General features: G+C 41.4%; 2 protein-coding genes across 2 annotated transcripts in view; one reads left to right on the top strand and one right to left on the bottom strand.

Moving 5' to 3' along the window:
• The window catches only part of LOC138970898 (RAD51-associated protein 1-like), a 30363-nt gene extending 25837 nt beyond the window's left edge, over positions 1-4526 (bottom strand). Inside the window, exons 1-4 of the mRNA XM_070343475.1 lie at positions 4362-4526; positions 1640-1692; positions 1027-1153; positions 489-667 (exon numbers count right to left, since the gene is read on the bottom strand). Of these exons, the coding sequence (XP_070199576.1) occupies positions 489-667; positions 1027-1153; positions 1640-1692; positions 4362-4384 (382 nt within the window). The 5' untranslated portion in view covers positions 4385-4526. The remainder of the gene's footprint in view (positions 1-488; positions 668-1026; positions 1154-1639; positions 1693-4361) is intronic.
• Positions 4527-15667: 11141 nt separating this feature from the next.
• LOC138970902 (solute carrier family 45 member 3-like) overlaps positions 15668-21523 on the top strand; it is a 31741-nt gene continuing 25885 nt past the window's right edge. The window contains exons 1-2 of the mRNA XM_070343480.1: positions 15668-18003; positions 19315-19644. Of these exons, the coding sequence (XP_070199581.1) occupies positions 16798-18003; positions 19315-19644 (1536 nt within the window). The 5' untranslated portion in view covers positions 15668-16797. The remainder of the gene's footprint in view (positions 18004-19314; positions 19645-21523) is intronic.

Here is a 21523-nt window from a genome sequence, read left to right as displayed (position 1 = left end):
TGATATTATTTGAACACACTAACTCTTTCACACACATGTAAACAGCAACATCTGTTCTAATCAATCGATCACAACTGTCACCTTCATCCCCAGATATGGTTGTATAATAGTAACACGCACGGGCGGCACTACCCTACTAAACTGCATTCAACATTACGATCGCCCGCTTGAAGGCTCTTTCCAACTGTTTGCAAAAGCGACTCACGCAGGCGGAATCTCACTGGTTGAAGGGACGGTTATATGGAGGACATTGGTCATACTAGGCAGACTGTCTTTTTTAACTTTTGTTCCTCGATTTTGTTTTCTCAGAAGAGGAATTTTTTTCTCTCAGAAATGATTAGCTTTTCTCGGAAATCCTCAGATCCGAAGAGAATTCCCATGCCTCATCATGGTTCACACACTGTTACACAACTTTTCCTCTGTGTTCCTCAAAACGTCTGATACATTGAAGGGATGTTTAAAACTAAAAACCATCCTGAAACACTCACCTGTTCTGTGCAGAGCGCTGTCAACACCAGGTAGGGGAGTGCTGTGTAACACAGCCTGTCCGCTTCCTACCCGGTCTTGATCTCCAGCACCGAGCTCTGGTTGAGATGGGGAGTCCCGTACTGACATTTCCAAAGCTGCCTGAAGGTCACGCTCATAGAGCTTATCGTCTAAGGGCAATCTGACAACATAAAGATACAAAAGTATTTAATACATCCGCCACTAGTCGAACTGGAAGAGCAACCAAATAATACATCTTTCTCATTATTTTTGTCTTATCCCTATTGCCTTTTCTCTGATGTCGCCAGCAGTTTATGAACCAAACGTAGCCACCAAAAAATAGACTGTTTGAGAAGATCAAGATAAGTGTATCATTAAATTCAGAAGAGTTTGTTATGTTTTTTCTTTGTCGTCTGTGTGCATGCTTCTTCCTAAACTATATGATTACAAGTACAACAATGCTTGTTCTTTTTGAAAAGGTGCAATAAATGATCATTTAATGCTACATAAAAATCTTGTTTAATACTATGATTGCCATGCCTGCTTTTCTTGGTGGTTGGTCTGTCTGAGGAAGCTTTGCTACTTTTGCTGATGTCTTTTTTCTCTTCAGTCTTTTCCGCCTTTCTCTGCTTCTTTGATGGCGGAGGTGTAGAGTCTGCAAAGTCATCTGTCAAACACACATTATGGAGTTTGATATTAATCCTTTTAAATTTAAAACAACATTTTAAATAAACGTACCTGACACATAAATTGATTAAAATAAAACTGCATTACAACTTCTGGACAGGGTTTTCAATTTTAGAGTGTAAAACTAAAAGCCTGTGTCTGACACACCAGAAACAGAGAATATGAGATACTATCTCCATACGATGCCTCAATTCTCATCAAAAAGACTGTCTGATACAGAACGTGCATCAAGATAGATACAGTCGAACACACTGATAAGAAACTCAAATATGAGAAACATCCCTTATAAGAAAGACTGTTTTCCACTAAAAATTCTCTGGATAAGAAAAACTCTGTTATGAAAGCCTATAATGTAATCCATAGATCTATAAGTAGATGCCTTACATTACAATTAACACTTGGTGATTAAGATACTAACTTTTGATAGGTAAATAAACAAATTAGTTCATTAGAAATAGAATGTTACCATCATTGTCAATGTCTGCAGCAAATTTGGAATAATCCACCTGTTTGCGAGACCTGAAAACAGCAACATTTAAAAACAATTAACAACAAGTCGCGTAAGGCGAAAATACAACATTTAGTCAAGTAGCTGTCGAACTCACAGAATGAAACTGAACGCAATGCCATTTTTCAGCAAGACCGTATACTCGTAGCATCGTCAGTCCACCGCTCATGGCAAAGGCAGTGAAATTGACAAGAAGAGCAGGGTAGTAGTTGCGCTAAGAAGGATAGCACGCTTTTCTGTACCTCTCTTTGTTTTAACTTTCTGAGCGTGTTTTTAATCCAAACATATCATATCTATATGTTTTTGGAATCAGGAACCGACAAGGAATAAGATGAAAGTGTTTTTAAATTGATTTTGACAATTTAATTTTGATCATAATTTTTATATATTTAATTTTCAGAACTTGTTTTTAATCCAAATATAACATATTTATATGTTTTTGGAATCAGAAAATGATGGAGAATAAGATGAACGTAAATTTGGATCGTTATATAATTTTTTTTTTACAATTTTCAGATTTTTAATGACCAAAGTCATTAATTAATTTTTAAGCCACCAAGCTGAAATGCAATACCGAAATCCGGGCTTTGTCGAAGATTACTTGACCAAAATTTCAACCAATTTGGTTGAAAAAAGAGGGCGCGACAGTGCCGCCTCAACTTTCACGAAAAGCCGGATATGACGTCATCAAAGACATTTATCAAAAAAATGAAAAAAACGTTCGGGGATTTCATACCCAGGAACTCTCATGTCAAATTTCATAAAGATCGGTCCAGTAGTTTAGTCTGAATCGCTCTACACACACACACACACACACACACACACACACACACAGACAGACACACACACACCACGACCCTTGTCTCGATTCCCCCCTCTACGTTAAAACATTTAGTCAAAACTTGACTAAATGTAAAAATGTGGTTTATATATTAAGTAGTGTGAGCCCCCTCCAATCATAGGACATGTCTACCACTGAAGGACATCTTCTATCGTCCATTCGACCTCATGATCAAAGTGCTCCAGAACATGAACTAAAAGAACACTGACCTTCACTTTGAGCACACTTTTGGCTGACCCAAAGTTTCCCCTCACTTACTGTAAGTATTACACTTTCAACTTACACAGTTACAGTTACACCTACCAACTACCATTGTAACCTAACACCAAAAGAAAAACTCCAGAAAAAGGACAGGTACTGTCGAACCTGCTCAATTGCGACCACCTCTCAAAAGCAACCACCTGGGTTAGTGCTAGCAGTAAAAGTAACAAGAAATACAGCCCAGTCTGACGCAGCTCAGACAGTTTGCAGCAATATCGCACTTTATCCTACTGTGTGTGTGAGGCAGAAAGACGGTACCACAGAGTGAGAGAGAAAGACAGTCGGAAAGACACTTGAACACATTTTGGTGTGTGTGAGTCAGTGTCAGTGACTGTGAGGCAGAAAGTACCACAGAGTGAGGGAAAGAAAGAGAGATAGAGAGAGAAAGAGAGACAGACAGATAGTGGATGGGTGTGTGTGTATCACTGTATGTATGTATGTTAGAGTGTGCGTTGTTGCTTTAGTAACAATTTAATTATTTATCCTTGGGTGCTGCCCACGGCTACCAGTAAGTTCGTCACACGGTAGATTCGTCACCGGTCCCAGTAACTTCGCCACAGTAACTTCGCCACAGTAGTCCAAGCGCGGCTGTTATGTAATGGTAATACAACCTTGCACCTCCCCCCCCTCTCTCTCTTTCTCTTTCTCAGTCTCTCTCCCTCTCTCTCTATTGTTTATTCTGAGTCTCTCTCTCTCTCTCTCTTTCTCTCTCAGACTACAGGCTGTTGAGAACTGCTCAATGAGTAGATCTCGGGTTTTAAAATAACAACGCTCGGACTGTGCGTGTCAGTGAAAACTGCTCAGTTGAGAACTGCTCAATGAGTAGATCTCGCGTTTTAAAATAACAACGCTCGGACTGCGCCGTGTCAGTGAAAACTGCTCAATTGAGAACTCTCTCTGATCTGTCAGTCTCTCTCCCTCTCTCTCTCTCTCAGTCTCTCTCTCTCTCTCTGTGAATCTTGAATCTCTCCCACAAATCAAACATCTGAAAGCATCTCAAAGTTAGGAAAGTTAATAGTACTGATCAAAAGATCAGATATAGGCCTCGCGGCCTTAGACATCTGCAAATTTATCTTATCTTATCTTATAAGCTCTAAGCATAAACAGCCGCCCACCCTGCCCGGTAACTTCGTCACCCGTGACGAATCTACCGTGTGACGAACTTACTGGTAGCCCTGCCCACTTCCTGACTTAGCGTCTTCAATGAGTATTCTCATAAAAGTTTTTTTTAGTGGAAAGCTCCTGCCAGTTCTGAGCATGAGGTCGGCGATAACATCAATAATATATTGATAAAGGGTCCCGAATTTAACCCGACCCCTCCAATTTGCCTAAGTCCCCATCAAGACCAACTCCTCAAAGTCAAAGATCCTTCCCTGAGCTGACCATCCAGGCAACTACCACTTCCAGAGAATTATTGAACAAAACCACAGTTACACATCTGCAGAACCACGAACTTACAATCCGTTTCAGAATCCCCAAATTGATGATGGTGCATGTTTCATGAAACTTGAATTTGTAAATGAAATTGAAAGTGAAACGAAAGAAATTGAAGGGTTTGTGAATCTACGCCAAACTCACCGTCCCGAGCGGCGTTCACTCATTGCTTCCTATCTAATAGACAAAAGTGAAAACAACGAAGGAAATGATCAACCGACTAGACTACTATCACGACTGTTGACAGTACTCGATGTCGCCTCAGTGTGGGACTTTTCTTCTGCCAGTTTGTTTTTCCCTCCACCGGAAGTCAACATTCATTCAGCGAAGCTACGGTACGAATTTTCGAAAACAACTTTTCTTTGCAAAGGTCTCATAATAAGTCTGAATGTATAGTACTACTTACAAAAATACCACCTCAAACCGTATGCTTTCTGATATTCTGAGTGACTTACCAGATGCGTTATACGTAAAACAATTTACCAGCTTTTCTTGGACATTTCCGGCTGTCTGCTTGTTTGATGGCGGACGGATTGGCAAGTTGTGGGAACAAACTGTGTGGCCTCTGGCGATTTAGAGATCACAGGCTCAGATTCAAAATTGATTATGAATGTAAAGTGCCATTGATTTAAAATGTTGACGACTGATACTCACAAATGTAAGTAGAAATACGATTTTACACATGACATAGACTCGTAAAGTTTTGTTCAGAGTTTACTCTTACGTTACAAAGAAAGTGAAGGGAAAAACTAATAGTTTGTGGTGCACAAGGTGTTTATGTGTTTACTATTAGTCTTAGTTATGATGCTTACACCCAGTAGTGCTCAGCTTTGCAATTTAAATCTCAATGATTCAAGTAAACTCAGTGCTGACCGCTTTTAGTTGTACAGGTTTGTAAGGTTGTATTTAAATAGCCATTTATCCCCGAGTACGCTAGTACTTGGGCTCAGCAGACTTTAATTGTGTGTCTGTCTGTCTGTCTGTCTGTCTCGACTTAACAGCTTATTGCTGGGAAACTACTGGGCGCAGTTCGTTCACAAGTTGATACACTAACTTGATAATAGGTCCGATTGATCGTATTAAAACTTCATAATGTTACCTGGGACCTAAATGCGAAATAAACCACAAAAACGACTTGGCGTAGGACGAATTCAAACGGAGCAACAGGCAGCCTCATAGAACAGCCAGCCAGCGCTCAATAGCCTTAATTTCACTAACAGAAATGTCAGAGTTGGTGGCTTGGTGGTAAGCACGTCCGCCTATGGCCAGAGTGATCCGGGTTCGATTTTTTGTTAAATTCTTGTTTACTATTGTTTATTATGAACATTTTAATGTTTTATTTTACTATAATAATTTTTTTTTATTGTGTAAAATAAATAAATAATATTTTTTTTATTTATTTTTTATTTATTTTTTTTAAATTCACGTGCACAAGACAAAAACTTTCATACTGGGGGAGCGAGCCAGTCTGAAGAGTACTCGGGTCCAGCGCGAGCGTTTTTTATTTGTGAAGGTTCTTGCTTGGTATCCAGGTTTCCCAATTGCTTCGTTTCCGGCCGATTTATGTGGAGCACGTGATGCGCACAAAACATATTGGCGGTCTAGATGATCGCGCAATGATCGCGGCGGCTTTCTTGACCGCCAAAGACGACCGCGCACGTTGTGAGACGTCATTCGTTAGACCTCAATAGGCAGGTTTATGTAAACAAACACACCTACCTTTTTGATACATTTAGTCAAGCTATGACTAAATGTATTTATGTATACTGGGAATGGACGGATACATGGGTGATGATAATAAAACTTATGAAACTGTACCATAATCTAGACGCAGAAGGCAAGATTTGCTTGAAAACCACAAGTATAGTAATTAATTAAATCAAAATGAGTGAATGATCTTCTAGGCGCTGCTTGTCCTGGTGGCTGGACGGGTCGTGCCCTCTATCACGCGGTGGTCCTAGTAATTCTAGCAACATGTACACAAACGCCATCTTACGTAAAGGGAAGTAACCCAATCCTGACAATGACATTTATTTAGGCTTTCAATGCAATGAGATAAGATAAAAAAAACCACTTGGTGTCCATTTTTATTGTACGTAAACATGAATTTTTTTCTTTTGGCACCAAATTGCATTACTTATACATGTAACACAAAGACAACGTCAAAAAGCATAATCGTGCACAGTTACTGACACTCTTAAACACAGCGTACTCAAAAAGTTGCATAAAACACCAAAAAAACACACACACACATACACACACATACAAGTGCAGAGTCTGACCATCTCAAGCGTTCAATTAGAAGATTAAAATTTGTTACTACTACTAGCATTTAAAATGGTTATTGCTGTGAGAATAAAGAAGTTTTAAAAGTATTCTTATGGGCAATAGGCACCCTGATTCGCCAGCCTGACAGCAGTGCTTTAAACTTGAAATGGAGAGGGTGTGATTGATCTCTCAGAATTTTGTAAGTTTTCTTTTTGAAGGTGCTGGTCAGTACAGGTCTCAGGGCCGGACCAAATGAGTTGTAGGGGGGGGGTTCCTCCTTTTTTGGGGGGGGAAATTAGCGAAGTGGCGAAGCCACAAGCGCGCGCCTGCAAAGCAGACTAGGGGGGTCCGGGGGCATGCTCCCCCGGAACATTTTTGAAAAACGGTTAAAATCTGTGCAATCTGGTGCATTCTGGGACTTGTTTTGAGGGTTAAGAGCAGCATTGTTTTGGTGCTAAAACTAGTAAAAGTCAAAGCAAGGTACATGCTTTTTCCAGGGGTGGGGTTCCGGAACCCCTGGAACCCCCCCCTGGGTCCGGCCCTGGGTCTGAAAGAGGTTCGTGTTTCCTTCCCATGATTTTGCCCGCCAGGCCAACGACTCATAGTTTTGTTTTTAACTGTTAAATTGCCATAGTAAGAAACCAGGTTAAAAGTTAAAATACTTTCCACAAGAGATTTGTACACAGTGTCTAAAATATCTGTGCTAGCTTACATTAAAACTTCTGAGCTTGCTTATTTCAGATAGGCGCTGATTTACCTTCTTCAAAATAAAATTGACATTTTCAGTAAAACTAAGTTACTGATCCAGGACTGTTTCAAGATATTTAAAATGTGCAACTTGTTCTACCATATCTATAGTATAAATGTATATTATACATTTACTTTTGCAAAGTGAAGGCAATCCTCCTGGGAGGCAAAACTATTTGTAACTCAGAATCATTTCGGAAGTGATCTGTGTCTGTTTTGTAGATATGATCCCATTGAGAACTTAAAAACAGATCACAATAAAACTCTGAATTAGAATTAGAAAATTCATGAATTACATTTACAGATTACAGTACCAAAACATATAGCATATCACCATCAGTCTCAGGGATTTCAGGGGAGATAGCAAAAGGACAGGACAAAGGCAAACGACAAAACTTGGTAAAAAGGAAACAAATGTTCTTGATGGGTCTATATTGATATTTATCTTTTAGTTGTGCGAATTATTAAAAATCAAAAACAAAACAAACAAGTCATGTGAAGCCATATCACACCATTTTGTCAATATGTTGGCCTGAAGCTGAAAGATCAACTTTAAATACCAGTCATCACTGAGACAAGTGGTATGGCTTGAATAGCCAGACAGGTTACGCTCGTCTCCGCAAAGCATGAGAACGTAGTACCTTTTTTCAGAGTAAACATGACATATCTATATATATTTCTGGATTCAGGAGAAGATAAGACATACAATGCATTCAGTTTTAAATCTGTTGAAAACTCGATTTTAATGACAACTTTACGACCCTTCTTTTTCAAAGGTTCTGTTCATAACTTACCTCCATTTTAAGAATCCCTCCTTCTTAAGACCTGATCTTCTCTGATTTGTGCAGGTCTTAAAAAAGGGTTGCCACTGTATGTGATGCTGATTTGTGCAGGTCTTAAAAAAGGGTTGCCACTGTATGTGATGCTGATTTGTGCAGGTCTTAAAAAAGGGTTGCCACTGTATGTGATGCTGATTTGTGCAGGTCTTAAAAAAGGGTTGCCACTGTGACTGTATGTGATGCTGATTTGTGCAGGTCTTAAAAAAGGGTTACCACTGTATGTGATGCTGATTCGTGTAACATCTTTGAACAAAAAGAAAAGAATGGATAGATCACAACACCGAACTATCACACCTGTGATCTGGGTGAAACAACAAGAACAGTAAGCAAAGTAATAAAGACACTTGATGACATCTGTTGAACCACAGAAAGACTAAGCTAATTTTGGATATTTTTTTTATAAAGTTTTGTTTATTTCAAAGATTCTCCCCTCATTAAAAAAAAATCTAATTTATTTTGTGAACTCCCTACCCCACCCCCATATTCATTTTTAAGTGGGGTTCAAGTATCTCAGGTTTGAAGGCAACATGAAATGTTTTATCTGATAATAAAGAGCAAGCTGATACTAATAACATTTTGAATTTTATCACAAGTTTGATAATTTTGCCTTGTCTGCAGTTACTAGACTTCCGTGTCACAAGACTGTTGCAACACATCTTGGCTGCTTCATGAGAGTTTTGTGACCTGAATATTCGTGAGTGAAAAAAAAGTGTTATACATAATGTACATCTCGAAAACCGGAGATTGTAGACATGTGTGTTAAATAGAACATCTGTGTATATTATATCTGTTGGAGTAAATTCTAGTGTTTTATTTAGAAATGGAGCACCCTCCTGAATGAAGCAGAATACATGTCAGCCGAAAGTATATACCAAGAGCAAATATGATTGTGACTTTTTTATTTTTACATTTAGTCAATATTTGACTATTAGCTTTTCGGCAGACTTGGAATCGAGGTCAGGTCAGGGTGTGTGTGTGTGTGTGTGTGTGTGTGTGTGTGTTTGGTTGCATCTGCGTGCACAGCAATTCCCAGAAAACTACTCTCCAGATGTTTTTGTAACTTTGCATGTGAATTCTTCCAAAGAATATTCCAAGAAGTTTTCATTTTTGCCACAAATGTTTTTGATGACATCACATCCTTGCCTTTAAAAAAAAAGTTGAGGCTGCATTTTCACCACATTTAAATGTTGGTAATAAAAATGTTGACCGGGTCCGGACTATGGAATTGCATTTCAGCTTGGAAGCTTACAAATTCATTAATCATTTTGTTTAAAGACTGGATCCTTCCGCCTGAGTTCTTTACAAATTCCAAAAACAACCTTTTAGCACTGGGCAAGGGGCTGTAGACCAGCTGTATCGAGTCATTGAACCAACACACTAGTCTTGCAAATGCAGTATGTACATTGTACATACATGATATAACGCTCCAGTGTGAGACCCTTACATCATTTACCTGCCTCGCTGAAGAGTTAAGCTACGTGTAATTCTTCAACTGTTCATGTTTTCTCAAACTTACAGTCTACAGTCACAGCTGAGCGGGGTGTTTTAAAACCAGTTTTCATCTTTCATGTCACTTTGACTTCCAGTTATAGGCCACACCCTGTATTCCTGCAGTCACTTGGGATTCTTTTTCGATTCACTCCAGATAAAATGTGAAACATTACTGTGTTCATGAGAACTTTTTTAAATTATTTCTGAATGTCACACTTTAGTTGAAACTTACGTACATGTGCCTGTAATATTCAATCCTGGCTGTCTGTCTGTCTGTTAAAGTGCTCCCATCCTCTCTCTCTCTCTCTCTCTCTCTCTCTCTCTCTCTCTCTCTCTCTCTCTCTCTCTCTCTCTCTCTCTCTCTCTCTCTCTCTCTCTCTCTCTCTCTCTCTCTCTCTGCTTGTTGGTCTCTCTCCTCCTTCCCTCCCTCCTTTCTCCAACCCTTACACTATAACTATCTCAGATGCGTGTCTGTCTGCATCTGTGTGTAATTCCTTTGCATTGGTTTGTGTGTGTTTTTGTGACAGCTTTGGCATTAAAACAATATTACCAACACAGCAAAATACATTGATTGCTTTGATCGACTCTTCATAAGAATGGGCACACCTGGCGCAGCACAGCATGCTTTGCCTTGCTTACAACGTCAATAATGAATGCAACAGACATGAACATTTTGGGGATATACTTCCACTAATATTAGTCCTACCATTTGAAGCTTATAGAGCCAAGCTCTGAGGCTGAACAACCTTGAAGGTACTGTTTACAAAGTTTTAACATCAGTCAGCAGGGTTAGTGAAGATGCAATACAGTGAAACCCCCATTTTAAGACCTAAACAAATCTGAGACAATCAGTTATTGAAAAGGAGGGGGTCTTTAAATTGAGGTATATTTACAGAGATTATGAACAGAAAACAAATGAAGGTCCCATTAAAAGGGGGGAGTCTTAAATGGACAGGTCTTGAAAGGGGAGGGTCCACTTTATTGTTGTAATATAATAATATATGCCACACAGGAACTTCTTCTTCTTCTGCGTTCGTGGGCTGAAACTCCCACGTACACTCGTGTTTTTTGCACGAGTGGAATTTTACGTGTACGTGTATGACCGTTTTATACCCCGCCATTTAGGCAGCCATACGCCGTTTTCGGAGGAAGCATGCTGGGTATTTTCGTGTTTCTATAACCCACCGAACTCTGACATGGATTACAGGATCTTTTTCGTGCGCACTTGGTCTTGTGCTTGCGTGTACACACGGGGGTGTTCGGACACCGAGGAGAGTCTGCACACAAAGTTGACTCTGAGAAATAAATCTCTCGCCGAACGTGGGGACGAACTCACGCTGACAGCGGCCAACTGGATACAAATCCAGTGCGCTACCAACTGAGCTACATCCCCGCCCCACACAGGAACAAACTGGGAGTCAGATGGACGAACATGACCACTTTTCCTGACATGTTTTACATAACTCTTGGCATTGCGTCTACATGAAACCATGAAGGATATTTTGGTCAATACAGTCAGCATGAAAGATTGTCATCGAGGAAGGAAGGAAGTGTAATATATATATTAGATATATTACATGATACGCCTTTCAACAGCTGAAACAGACAAATCTATCTATCAGGTTTTAGTGCTTTTCTTTATTGATTCCCATAAAAACGCATAATATGTCGGTTGGTGGATTGTGAGATGTAAAGAGAGACCCCCCGCGGGTTAGGGGGAAGAATTTACCCGATGCTCCCCAGCATGTCGTAAGAGGCGACTAACGGATTCTGTTTCTCCTTTTACCTTTGTTAAGTGTTTCTTGTATAGAATATAGTCAATTTTTGTAAAGATTTTAGTCAAGCAGTATGTAAGAAATGTTAAGTCCTTTGTACTGGAAACTTGCATTCTCCCAGTAAGGTAATATATTGTACTACGTTGCAAGCCCCTGGAGCAAATTTTAGATTAGTGCTTTTGTGAACAAGAAACAATTGACAAGTGGCTCTATCCCATCTCCCCCCTTTCCCCATCGCGATATAACCTTCGTGGTTGAAAACGACGTTAAACATCAAATAAAGAAAGAAAAGAAAGATGTAAAGAGGAGTCTTTATGCATGGGTTGATGTGTAAGAAGCATAGATGAGATGTGTGTTGGTGAATAACCTTTAACATTTCTGTCAACAGAATTGCTAGGCTCAGGGCATCTCAAGTTGGGCTTTACAAGAATTTCAATTTATTTCCTGTGCTCTCCCCCCACCCCCCCCCCTCTCTCTCTCTCTCTCCCCCTCTCTCTCTCCCCCCCTCCTCTCTCTCTCCCCCTCTCTCTCTCCCCCCTCTATGTTTCTCTTCCCCCTCCTCTCTCTCTCTCCCCCTCTCTCCCCTACCCCTCTCTCTCTTTATCTCTCTCTCTCCCCCCCACCCCCCCTCTCTCTCTCTTTATCTCTCTCTCTTCCCCCTCCTCTCTCTTTCTCCCCCTCTCTCCCCTACCCCTCTCTCTCTCTCTTTATCTCTCTCTCCCCTCTCTCTCTCCCCCCACCCCCCTCTCTCTTTATCTCTCTCTCTCCCCTCTCTCTCTCCCCCCCTCTATGTCTCTCTTCCCCCTCCTCTCTCTCTCCCCCCCTCTCTCCCCTACCCCTCTCTCTCTCTTTATCTCTCTCTCCCCCCTCTCTCTCTCCCCCCCCCTCTATGTCTCTCTTCCCCCTCCTCTCTCTCCCCCTCTCTCCCCTACCCCTCTCTCTCTCTCTTTGGTTCTCTCTTTGCGCCCATCCCTTCCCTGCTCATGCTGCCCTGTCTTGCTTTATGACAAGTATGATATGTTGTATGCCCTACATTCACACTCCTGTATCACTGTGCCCAAGGCACAACTTTACCTTTCTGCTGTGTTTCTGTTTGTGTTCAACACTCTCACTGCTTCTGTGGTTAGTTTAACTGCACATCTGGTAACCATGTGTTTGTCTTTTCACCCAACCAGAGACTATAGAGTATATACTCTACAGTCTCTGACGCAACTATAACTTCAGTTGTGGCCAGTATATTACCTACTCTTTATTTTTCTCTGTCTCTCTCTTTGTGTTTGTGTGTGTGTGTGTTAATGCGTTTGTGATGTGTGTGTGTGTGTCTGTGTACAAAATCAGAAGTCTTTGCTGCTCCAGATAAGTTACAATCTGGGTGTGCAGTGCTTTGTATGTACATGTAATGGGAGACTTGGAAGTTGGTGATGTAAGCCATTTGCAAACAACTTTACTGTGGTACACTCATTTTTATTAACTTGCATAATTAATATTTTTTCTTAAGGGAGTCCAGGAATCTCTGATATTGTAATTGTTGTTTTAGTGTTTCTGGTTGTTGCTGTTTTTATTGTTATTTTTTAAAGTTTTTTTTTTTAGTAACACGAAGATCTTATTTACTTGAGTTAGAATCTAAACGAAGATACGGGAAAGTTAATCTCTAAAAATCTTGTCAGGTATTAGCGCAAACTAAACAACCCTCCAAGGGGTATGACAGTTTTTTAGGAGTACATTTAGTCAAGAAAACGTAGGAAACTTCAAAATCAAAGTAAGCAATACAGAAAAACAGCATGATCATAATTAGTAACTAGGGATGGGTTGGAGGAGATAAGCAGAAACAAAAACACATATGCAGACACACACACATAGACACACAGACACGTGCACAGTGATTGCAGGTCAGCAGTTTTGTGTGATGATCATGAGGCAGCAAAAACAAGAAGCAACAGCACTCACAAATTACTTGACACTCATAATTGCTTTGCTCAAGGCTAACTGAAAATCCTGAATAAATAGTCGCATTAAACACATGCTTTGAAGCCACTGTCAATGATGCAGAAAACAACAACAACGACAACTAAATTTCAAATCTGTATTGGTCTTTCAGCTTACTTGTTATTCACACACTTGGATTGTTCCCCACACACACACCCACATACAATTTTTGTACATTATGTATGCATGCCTGTGGACATACAGCAAAGGGAATGAGTCAAGAGTTGGACAGAGTGTAGCTTTTGTTAGTTTTATTCTACCCACACGCACATCCGCCATATGAAAGAAAAAGACAAGAAGACACATGGATCTTTGAGTATGTGTATGTGTATGTGACCAGTTGTGTGTGACCAGTTGTGTGTGACCAGATGAACAGCAAGAACGAGTTTTCTTCGTGTAACGAGGCAAACTTGTTCAGGGCTTTGACTGAAGACAGAGGTCGTCATTGACAGGTTGCATTTTAAAATAACTATCATTCCGACATGGTATGGATCACTTCAGTGTTGAGGTATCTGAATAAAACTTGGTGATTTAGTCCTTTTTCTGACGGGCGCTGTGGCGTGGTGGTAAGACGTCGGCCTCCAAAGCAGAAGGTCGAGGGTTCGAATCCCGGTCGCGGCCGCCTGGTGGGTTAAGTGTGGAGATTTTTCTGATCTCCCAGGTCAACTTATGTGCAGACCTGCTAGTGGCTTATCCCCCTTCGTGTGTATACGCAAGCACAAGACCAAGTGCGCACGAAAAAGATCCTGTAATCCATGTCAGAGTTCGGTGGGTTATAGAAACACGAAAATACCCAGCATGCTTCCTCCGAAAGCGGCGTATGGCTGCCTAAATGGCGGGGTAAAAACGGTCATACACGTAAAATTCCACTCGTGCAAAAACACGAGTGTACGTGGGAGTTTCAGCCCACGAACGCAGAAGAAGAAGAAGAAGAAGTCCTTTTTCTAAATATGTAACAAATGTATTACTACTAGACTTAAGACTCTGTCTTTCAGTATGATAATATGCTTGTGATCAGAAACATGAAATGAACAACCATAGTATTGAAAAAAGTATTTCCTGGAAACAGTTGTTGGGAAGAAAAAGTCATGTGATAAGCCTCACCATGACTGTACATTGATTTTGATAGTGATTCATTCATGCATGCAGAATTCATGGTCGCGGCACTTACTGTGTGCTAAATCCGGCTTTTTCTATATATATATACATACAGTATGTTACACAATTGCCCTAAGCATGTATTTAGTTAGTAAAAGAAAACAGCTGGTGATGTTTATAATGTTTTAAGTATTATTATTACAGTGATATGAAAATTGTGTAAAGAAATTTCTATAAGTGAAAGAGAAAACAGTAACCCCTGCCTCCCCCAGGGATCGCGCTAGCTTTTTAAAAAACGCGTAAGTCATACGCAACGAAACGAAAAAAACGCGTCACGGACCAATATTTTTGCGTACTACGAAAACACGTACAGACACAAACAAAACACGCACGAAAGACTTAAAGACACTCCTTACCTAAATACGGCGAGTTTTCCTGTCGAACTCCGCGCACGCCTGTCGAATAACACCCCTGCTGTCTCCAACCTTCGGGCCTTGCGAGTTTGTTTCCCGCTCTCATACGACTAGACACACTTTCCGCCTTTTGGAAGCGCGAGATGGGAGAGCAGCTAATGTCTGTTTCATTATCCGACAAGACATTATCTGGTAATACCCTCGTTACGTTCGTTTGCGATACTTCGATGCAAAAAAAAACGGACTTTAGTTTTGACGCGCAGATTTCATGTGTGTCGTCACTTCTCGAGCCCTATAGTCAGTTTCAGGATCGGGTGATTATTAAGTCAGTGCAAAAGCGCTGCGTGAAGACAAGAAAAAGTTACAATATTTTTGCGTATGGCTTACGCGGCGCGGCGAAAAAAACGCGTCAGCGACTTTTAAAATGCGTCAAATACGCAAAAATCGTGCGTAAACGCGATCCCTGCTCCCCCCCCAAAACAAACAAACAAAAAACAGTCCTTGGAAAAGAAGATTGAAGCAAACAATCAATAACACTGCAACAAACAACAACAACAATAACAGAAAATGCAGATTTTAAGATTTGTATGTAAACTTTGAAAAGTGCTGTAGTTTGTAGTTAATTTTGTTTGTGACTGTTCCAATACTTTAGCTCCTATGTACATGTATTTACTTGTTTATGTCTCCTTGGCATAGCATGGAACCTGGCTTTCAGGGCCCAATGAGTCCGATTTGCTGAGTGTATGACTCAAAGTCTATTGCAGCCTTTGTAAAGGAGTCTGTACCTGAGCTGCTCTTGTTATAATGACCTTCATGTCTTGCCTCAGGTGCGGAGTTCGGTGGGAAGTGGAGTGGCTGAAGGTGATGGTGGTGGTGGCAGTGTCAACGTCAATGCTGCATCCAGCGTCAATATAGCCAGCTGCGCAGCACTTCTTGGGGTTGTGATGTGCACAGGTGTCTTCCCACCCCCACCACCCTTCGCATCCATCTGTCATTATCTTCACTGTCAGAACCCTTTACCAGCCTGTCTTGGCCCACCGTTGGAGATCTGTCAACGCCCAATCAATTACCTCAACCTCGGACATGGATTCCCCCTGCGCCTTATGCCGCCTGCTCACTCAGCTAAACGAGGTGTCAACCGGTGGTAGTGTTTGCACGGAGACGATTTATGTGGCTGCCAATAAACAGTTAAGGACCTGCTTTGAACCTGTGGTACTTGAACTGTGATTTGAAAAAAATCTGTTCAAAGAAAAAGATTACCTTCAGAAAAAAAACATTCAGGTATACAAAAAAAATTGTTTCAAACACAAAACACAAGTGAAGGATTTACTGACTGTGCAAGGGAAAGAAAAGAGTGGCTGATTTTTTCCAGGACTGCAACTGTATCCGTGGTGAAAATAAGGGCTACGCAATACACAACTAATGAGCACACCTACTTTTTGTTGGCAAGAGTAATAGCTGTGATCGTACACAGTGAGCCACAGTTATATTGGCTGAATGATAAAATTGAAATAACAGCAAGTCCCATCCTGTAAAGTGCTGATGAATAGTTAAGAGACAGTGGCTTCCTGCAGAGTTTAGTAAATAAGATCAATGGGAACAAATATATATATATGCAGATGGAATTTGATGGTTGTGGTATATAGAAAGAGGCAACAGCTTTTGAATGAAATTTATGTATAGTGTGTATTAATACCAGGCACATTTTCTGTTACACTCATGTAAGCCCACAACAACAAAAGTTTTAAAAAAATAGAAGACACAACAGGCAGAAGAGAACCCAAAACTTGGAGTAAAACTGGTGCAAAATCATAATTAGATAAATAGTGACCTGGAATTGAAATCATAATTAGATAAATATTGACCTGGAATTGAAATCATCAACAGACCCCATTTGATCAGTATTTTTCGTGAAACACAGAAGTTTGAAAAGAAGTGTCAGGAAGACAATTCAGCAATCAAGATGGAGTCCCTGTCAGTGACCCATCTGGAGTCGGCCATGGTGAAGGTATCTGGCTCAGGGGGGTCGATGCCGAATCAACCTCACACTCTCAGTTTCCTCCAGATGATCCTACTTAACTCTGTGGTCTGTGGGGTGGAGATCGCAGCGTGTGCTGGCTTCGTCTACATCCCACCCATGCTGCTGAAAGCAGGGTACTCGGAGGAAGAGATGAACGTCCTCCTGGGCCTTGGGCCTTTGCTGGCGCTCTTCTTTGTTCCCTTGATCGGAAGGGCCAGCGATTCTTGCCGCAGCAAGTTTGGTCGTCGCCGCCCCTTCATTCTAGGGCTGTCCATAGTGCTGGTGATATCCATGTACATGATTCCCTTTGGGGAGTACTTCAGTGTGCTTGCCCTGGGTGACATCCCGCTTAGTCACCAGCTAGGGGTGTTTTGTCTCACTGTGGGTTCCATTCTGCTAGACTTTACCAGCCAGGCGTGTCTGACGCCGTGTGAAGCCATGCTCAGTGACATGTCACGCGAGTCGCACCAGCATGATCGCATATTCACCATCTACTCCGTCATGGTGAGCATGGGAGGTATTCTGGGCTACCTGCTCACCGCCATCGACTGGACTTCAAACTCAGTAGGTGGCTACTTCGGTGGTCAGGAAGCATCTATATTCTCCATACTTATCGTCATCTTCACCATGACCCTCACCTTAACTGTCATTATCGCCGACGAGGTCCCCTTCACCGGGCACGTCACGCCTCACATGATCTCACACGACGACATTCCCAGCATCGATGGTGACAGCCCTACGTCCATTGTGGCGATATCGAGCGACAGGACTCTGTCGCCCAGCAAGAAACCCTCTCTTCAAAACGCTCAGGAGTCGGGCTACGAGTCCTCCAGCAGTGAGGATGACGACTCCTACCTGAAAGACAGGACTAGAGTGTTGCGTGGCGGCCCCCGCCCCCGCACACCCAAACATTTCCGCTCCTTGACGCGCTACCTGACCAAACTGAGCGTGATGGTGCGGGCGCGAGGGGTCAGCCAGCTACTGCAGTGTCTCAAGGTGGTGGTCAGGAACCTTCATCGCCTGCTGCCCAAGGCTGTGCGCGAGATGCTCTTCTTCCCCGTGGTGCTCAGGTACCTGGGCCTGGCCAACTTCTGCTCCTGGACAGCCGTCATGGGCTTCAACCTCTACTTCACTGACTATGTGGGGCAGGTAAGAAGGCTGCGTGTCGAGTGAGGGAGGGAAAAGAGTGTGGAACCTTGGTCTTCGGTCAATGACGCATACCGTGGAACCCTGAGATATTCCAATTTAAGACCTAATCCTCCCCCCCTCCCCCCCCCACCCCCTTTTAGGACCTTGCTTTTTCAGATTTTCTGTTCATAACCCCTGCAAATTTACCTCCATTTTAAGACTCCCCCCCCTTTAAAGACCTGATTTCTTCACATGTTTGGAGCTCTTGGGGGGGGGGGGGGGTGCCACTGTACTTTCTTGATCTGACGTATTGGTCTGTCCCTTGGCGAGTCAAACCTCTGATAGTTTTGACATGCAGATCTTCTGACCATCAATTTTTTTACTGAGCGGACAGCCAGGACAATCATGTGGACCTATACATATTTTCAATCCAGGTCCAACTGACTTTTCCTTCCCTACTTCCCTATTGTACCATGTTTTCTCTCAGAAGTTTATCTCTGTCATTAAACTTTTTAGGAATAGCATTGTCTAGAAATCTATCTGAAAATGCTGGGAAGGAAATCAGCAACACGTCAGAATTAGGGCTTTCTATTTGATTTGACAGACTTTTCCCTTAAATTTGATGTAGACTTGTAAATTAATACTTACTGTATCTTGGGTTGTCTGCTTGTGGTGACAGAGTGACTTAAGTTCTTGTTTGAGCAAGAATATGTAATTTGTAGCAAATATTGCTCTGTAAAAATAGCTAGTACAATCAAAAACTAGGTTTGAATGGAAAGTTTTATCATTGGCAACACAAAACAACAAGGTTTTTTTATTGGCTGGAATTCATGTGAGATGTCAAAGAAGAGAGGCTTTCTTTGAGTCTAAATCGAGTTTTGTAATTTCTAAATGATTGGTTTTTGGTGTATTTTTTTGAAGGGTCAAAAAAAGTTTAAGGTTTAATTTTCATAAGTTTATTGTCCCATTGCTGGTAAGTTCGGGTCACTTCCTCCCAGTGGAAATCTAGCAGGAACAGAGTTGCGCTACCCAGGTGTGTGAGTGTTTAGGTGTAATCAACCACCTGCACTTATGGGAGAATGGCCGAGGTCTTTTACATGCCACAGTGGTGACACGGGAGTGGAACATGAATACCATCTCTGAGTCTGCACATAAATTTGACCCGTGTCCATCCCGGGAGGATAAGATAAGGTCAGTCCGGGAACTGGCAACACTGATTTTACTATTTTGTTTAGGCCTCAGTGATTTTTCATGTCCACTATTTTGTTTAGGCCTCAGTGATTTTTCATGTCCTCAGTGCTGATAACTGTATCCTGGTTGTGTTCCTTTCAGACGGTGTACGGCGGCAACCCCAACCTGCCCAGCAGCACGCCGGAGGGAGCGGCCTATGACGAGGGGGTCCGCATGGGGAGCTGGGGCTTGCTGCTCCACTGCCTGACCTCTGCCATCTACTCGGTGATCGTGGAGCGCCTGGTGGTGAGCTATGGCTACAAGATGACCTACATGATGGGCATGGCGTCGTTCTGCTTCGCCATGGCGGGCATGGTGCTGGTGCACAACGTGGTGTTCGTGGTGCTCATGGCTGGCCTGACGGGCTTTGCTTACTCCACGCTCACCACCATTCCCTTCATGCTGGTCTCCCAATATCACGAGGATAAAAAGGTGAAACACTCAGTCTTGGTCTTTCTTTCTCTCTGTAATTTTGTTTCTTGCTGTGTCTCTGTCTTTTTCTTTTTCTCTCTCCCTCTTAATCCTTGTTAAATAAAATCAGTTCAGTTCAATTCTCCCTCTCTCTCTGACTTTTTCTCTGTGTGTGACTGTGTGTGTGTGTGTGTGTCTCTCTCTCTGTCTTTCTCTGTCTCTGTCTCTGTCTCTCTCTCTCTCTCTACTTTCAATACTTTCAAAAAACACCTCTCATTACATTTAATGTCAAATTACGAAAAGTCACAGTGATGGAAGTCTTCGTTCTGATTATTTTCATATTGATCATATCTGTCCATAAAGCATCAGTGTTTCATAACGCAAGAATGTATGTATAGCCTACAACGTGTATATAGTCATGTGAATAGTTTCTCTGCCTTGCTTATCTTTTGTAATTGTTTTACGTATGTATATATATATATATGTATTCAAGATTAGAATAGTCCCTCTCTGGGCGAGGGCTGGTTGAAAAGAAGCTCGTTTATATTGCATATGCCACAACCCTCGTAAAATAAAATTTGATTTGATTTGATTTGATTTGATCTCTCTCTCTCTCTCTAAAATAAGATTTGATTTGATCTCTCTCTCTCTCTCTCTCTCTCTCTCTCTCTCTCTCTCTCTCTCTCTCTCTCTCTCTCTCTCTCTCTCTCTCTCTCTTCTTCTAACTCCAAATGTGTAACTTTGTGTGTGTAGGGTAGTTGTAAAACCTGTCGACTGAGAGTTTCTGGTTAGCTCATTTTCTTCTGTATGTAACACAGTGACTATGAATATGCATGTATTAATTTGTTTCAATAGTTTTGAATTTTTGTGTGTGTGATACAATTACAGTTGTTTAGATGAATGTTCACTGAAAAGAAGTGAATTAGTACTGAATAAACTGATCATGAGAGAGTGTGCATAGCTTGTTGAAGTAATTAGGATTTTATTTGCAGTTAAACCTTTGCTTTTTATATATAACAAGCCAAACCCAGTTAGTATGCTATGAACACTTCTCTAATTACAAGTGCTTAAGAGTCTTGGAAAAAACAAGAAGAAATAACATTAAAATCTACTGATGTGTCAAACAAACTTTTGCAGCTGTTGCATGTATGAGATATAATTTGTATACTTTTTAACAGACTTCCAGGGAAGAAGTCATGAGGTGTTTTTTTAAAAATTTATTAGCATATTGTGTCGTGCATTCTGAATGTTGTTGTTGAAAAGGAATTGCAATTTCATTTTTGTAAACTATCTTGAAAATGTGATCTGCTTATCCAGGCACAATGTATCTGCAATTTCACAAAAATCTGCGAAAAGAAAATAATCCAGGTGGAACAAAAACCAACACTTTTTTTTAGTTCCTCTCTCAAATTGCTAAAGTAGAGAGCTAGAGCCGCTCTTGCTACATTCAGTTTCGCACAGAACCCGGAGCACCACACTCCAAGCAAAGGTCATAAAACAGTGTTCAAAGGTCAGTGTCAGTGTAGGCTTGTTTTGACAAGTTTGTCATCATCATGATATGGCTGTGATCATCTGTACTTTTGATTACATTTAGTCAAGTTTTGACTAAATGTTTTAACGTAGAGGGGGGAATCGAGACGAGGGTGTGGTGTGTGTGTGTGTGTGTGTGTGTAGAGCGATTCAGAGAAAACTACTGGACCGATCTTCATGAAACTTGACATGAGAGATCCTGAGTATGGTATCTCTAGACGTTTTTTTTCATTTTTTTGATAAATGTCTTTGATGACGTCATATCCGGCTTTTCGTGAAAGTTGAGGCGGCACTGTCACGCCCTCATTTTTCAACCAAATTGGTTGAAATTTTGGTCAAGTAATCTTTGACGAAGCCCGCACTTTGGTAT

This window comes from Littorina saxatilis, linkage group LG7 (genome assembly GCF_037325665.1).
Source record: "Littorina saxatilis isolate snail1 linkage group LG7, US_GU_Lsax_2.0, whole genome shotgun sequence".
Taxonomy (NCBI): Eukaryota; Metazoa; Mollusca; class Gastropoda; order Littorinimorpha; family Littorinidae; genus Littorina; species Littorina saxatilis.
The sequence above is the reverse complement of the archived record's forward strand: the minus strand, read 5'-3'. Positions and strand labels throughout refer to the sequence as shown.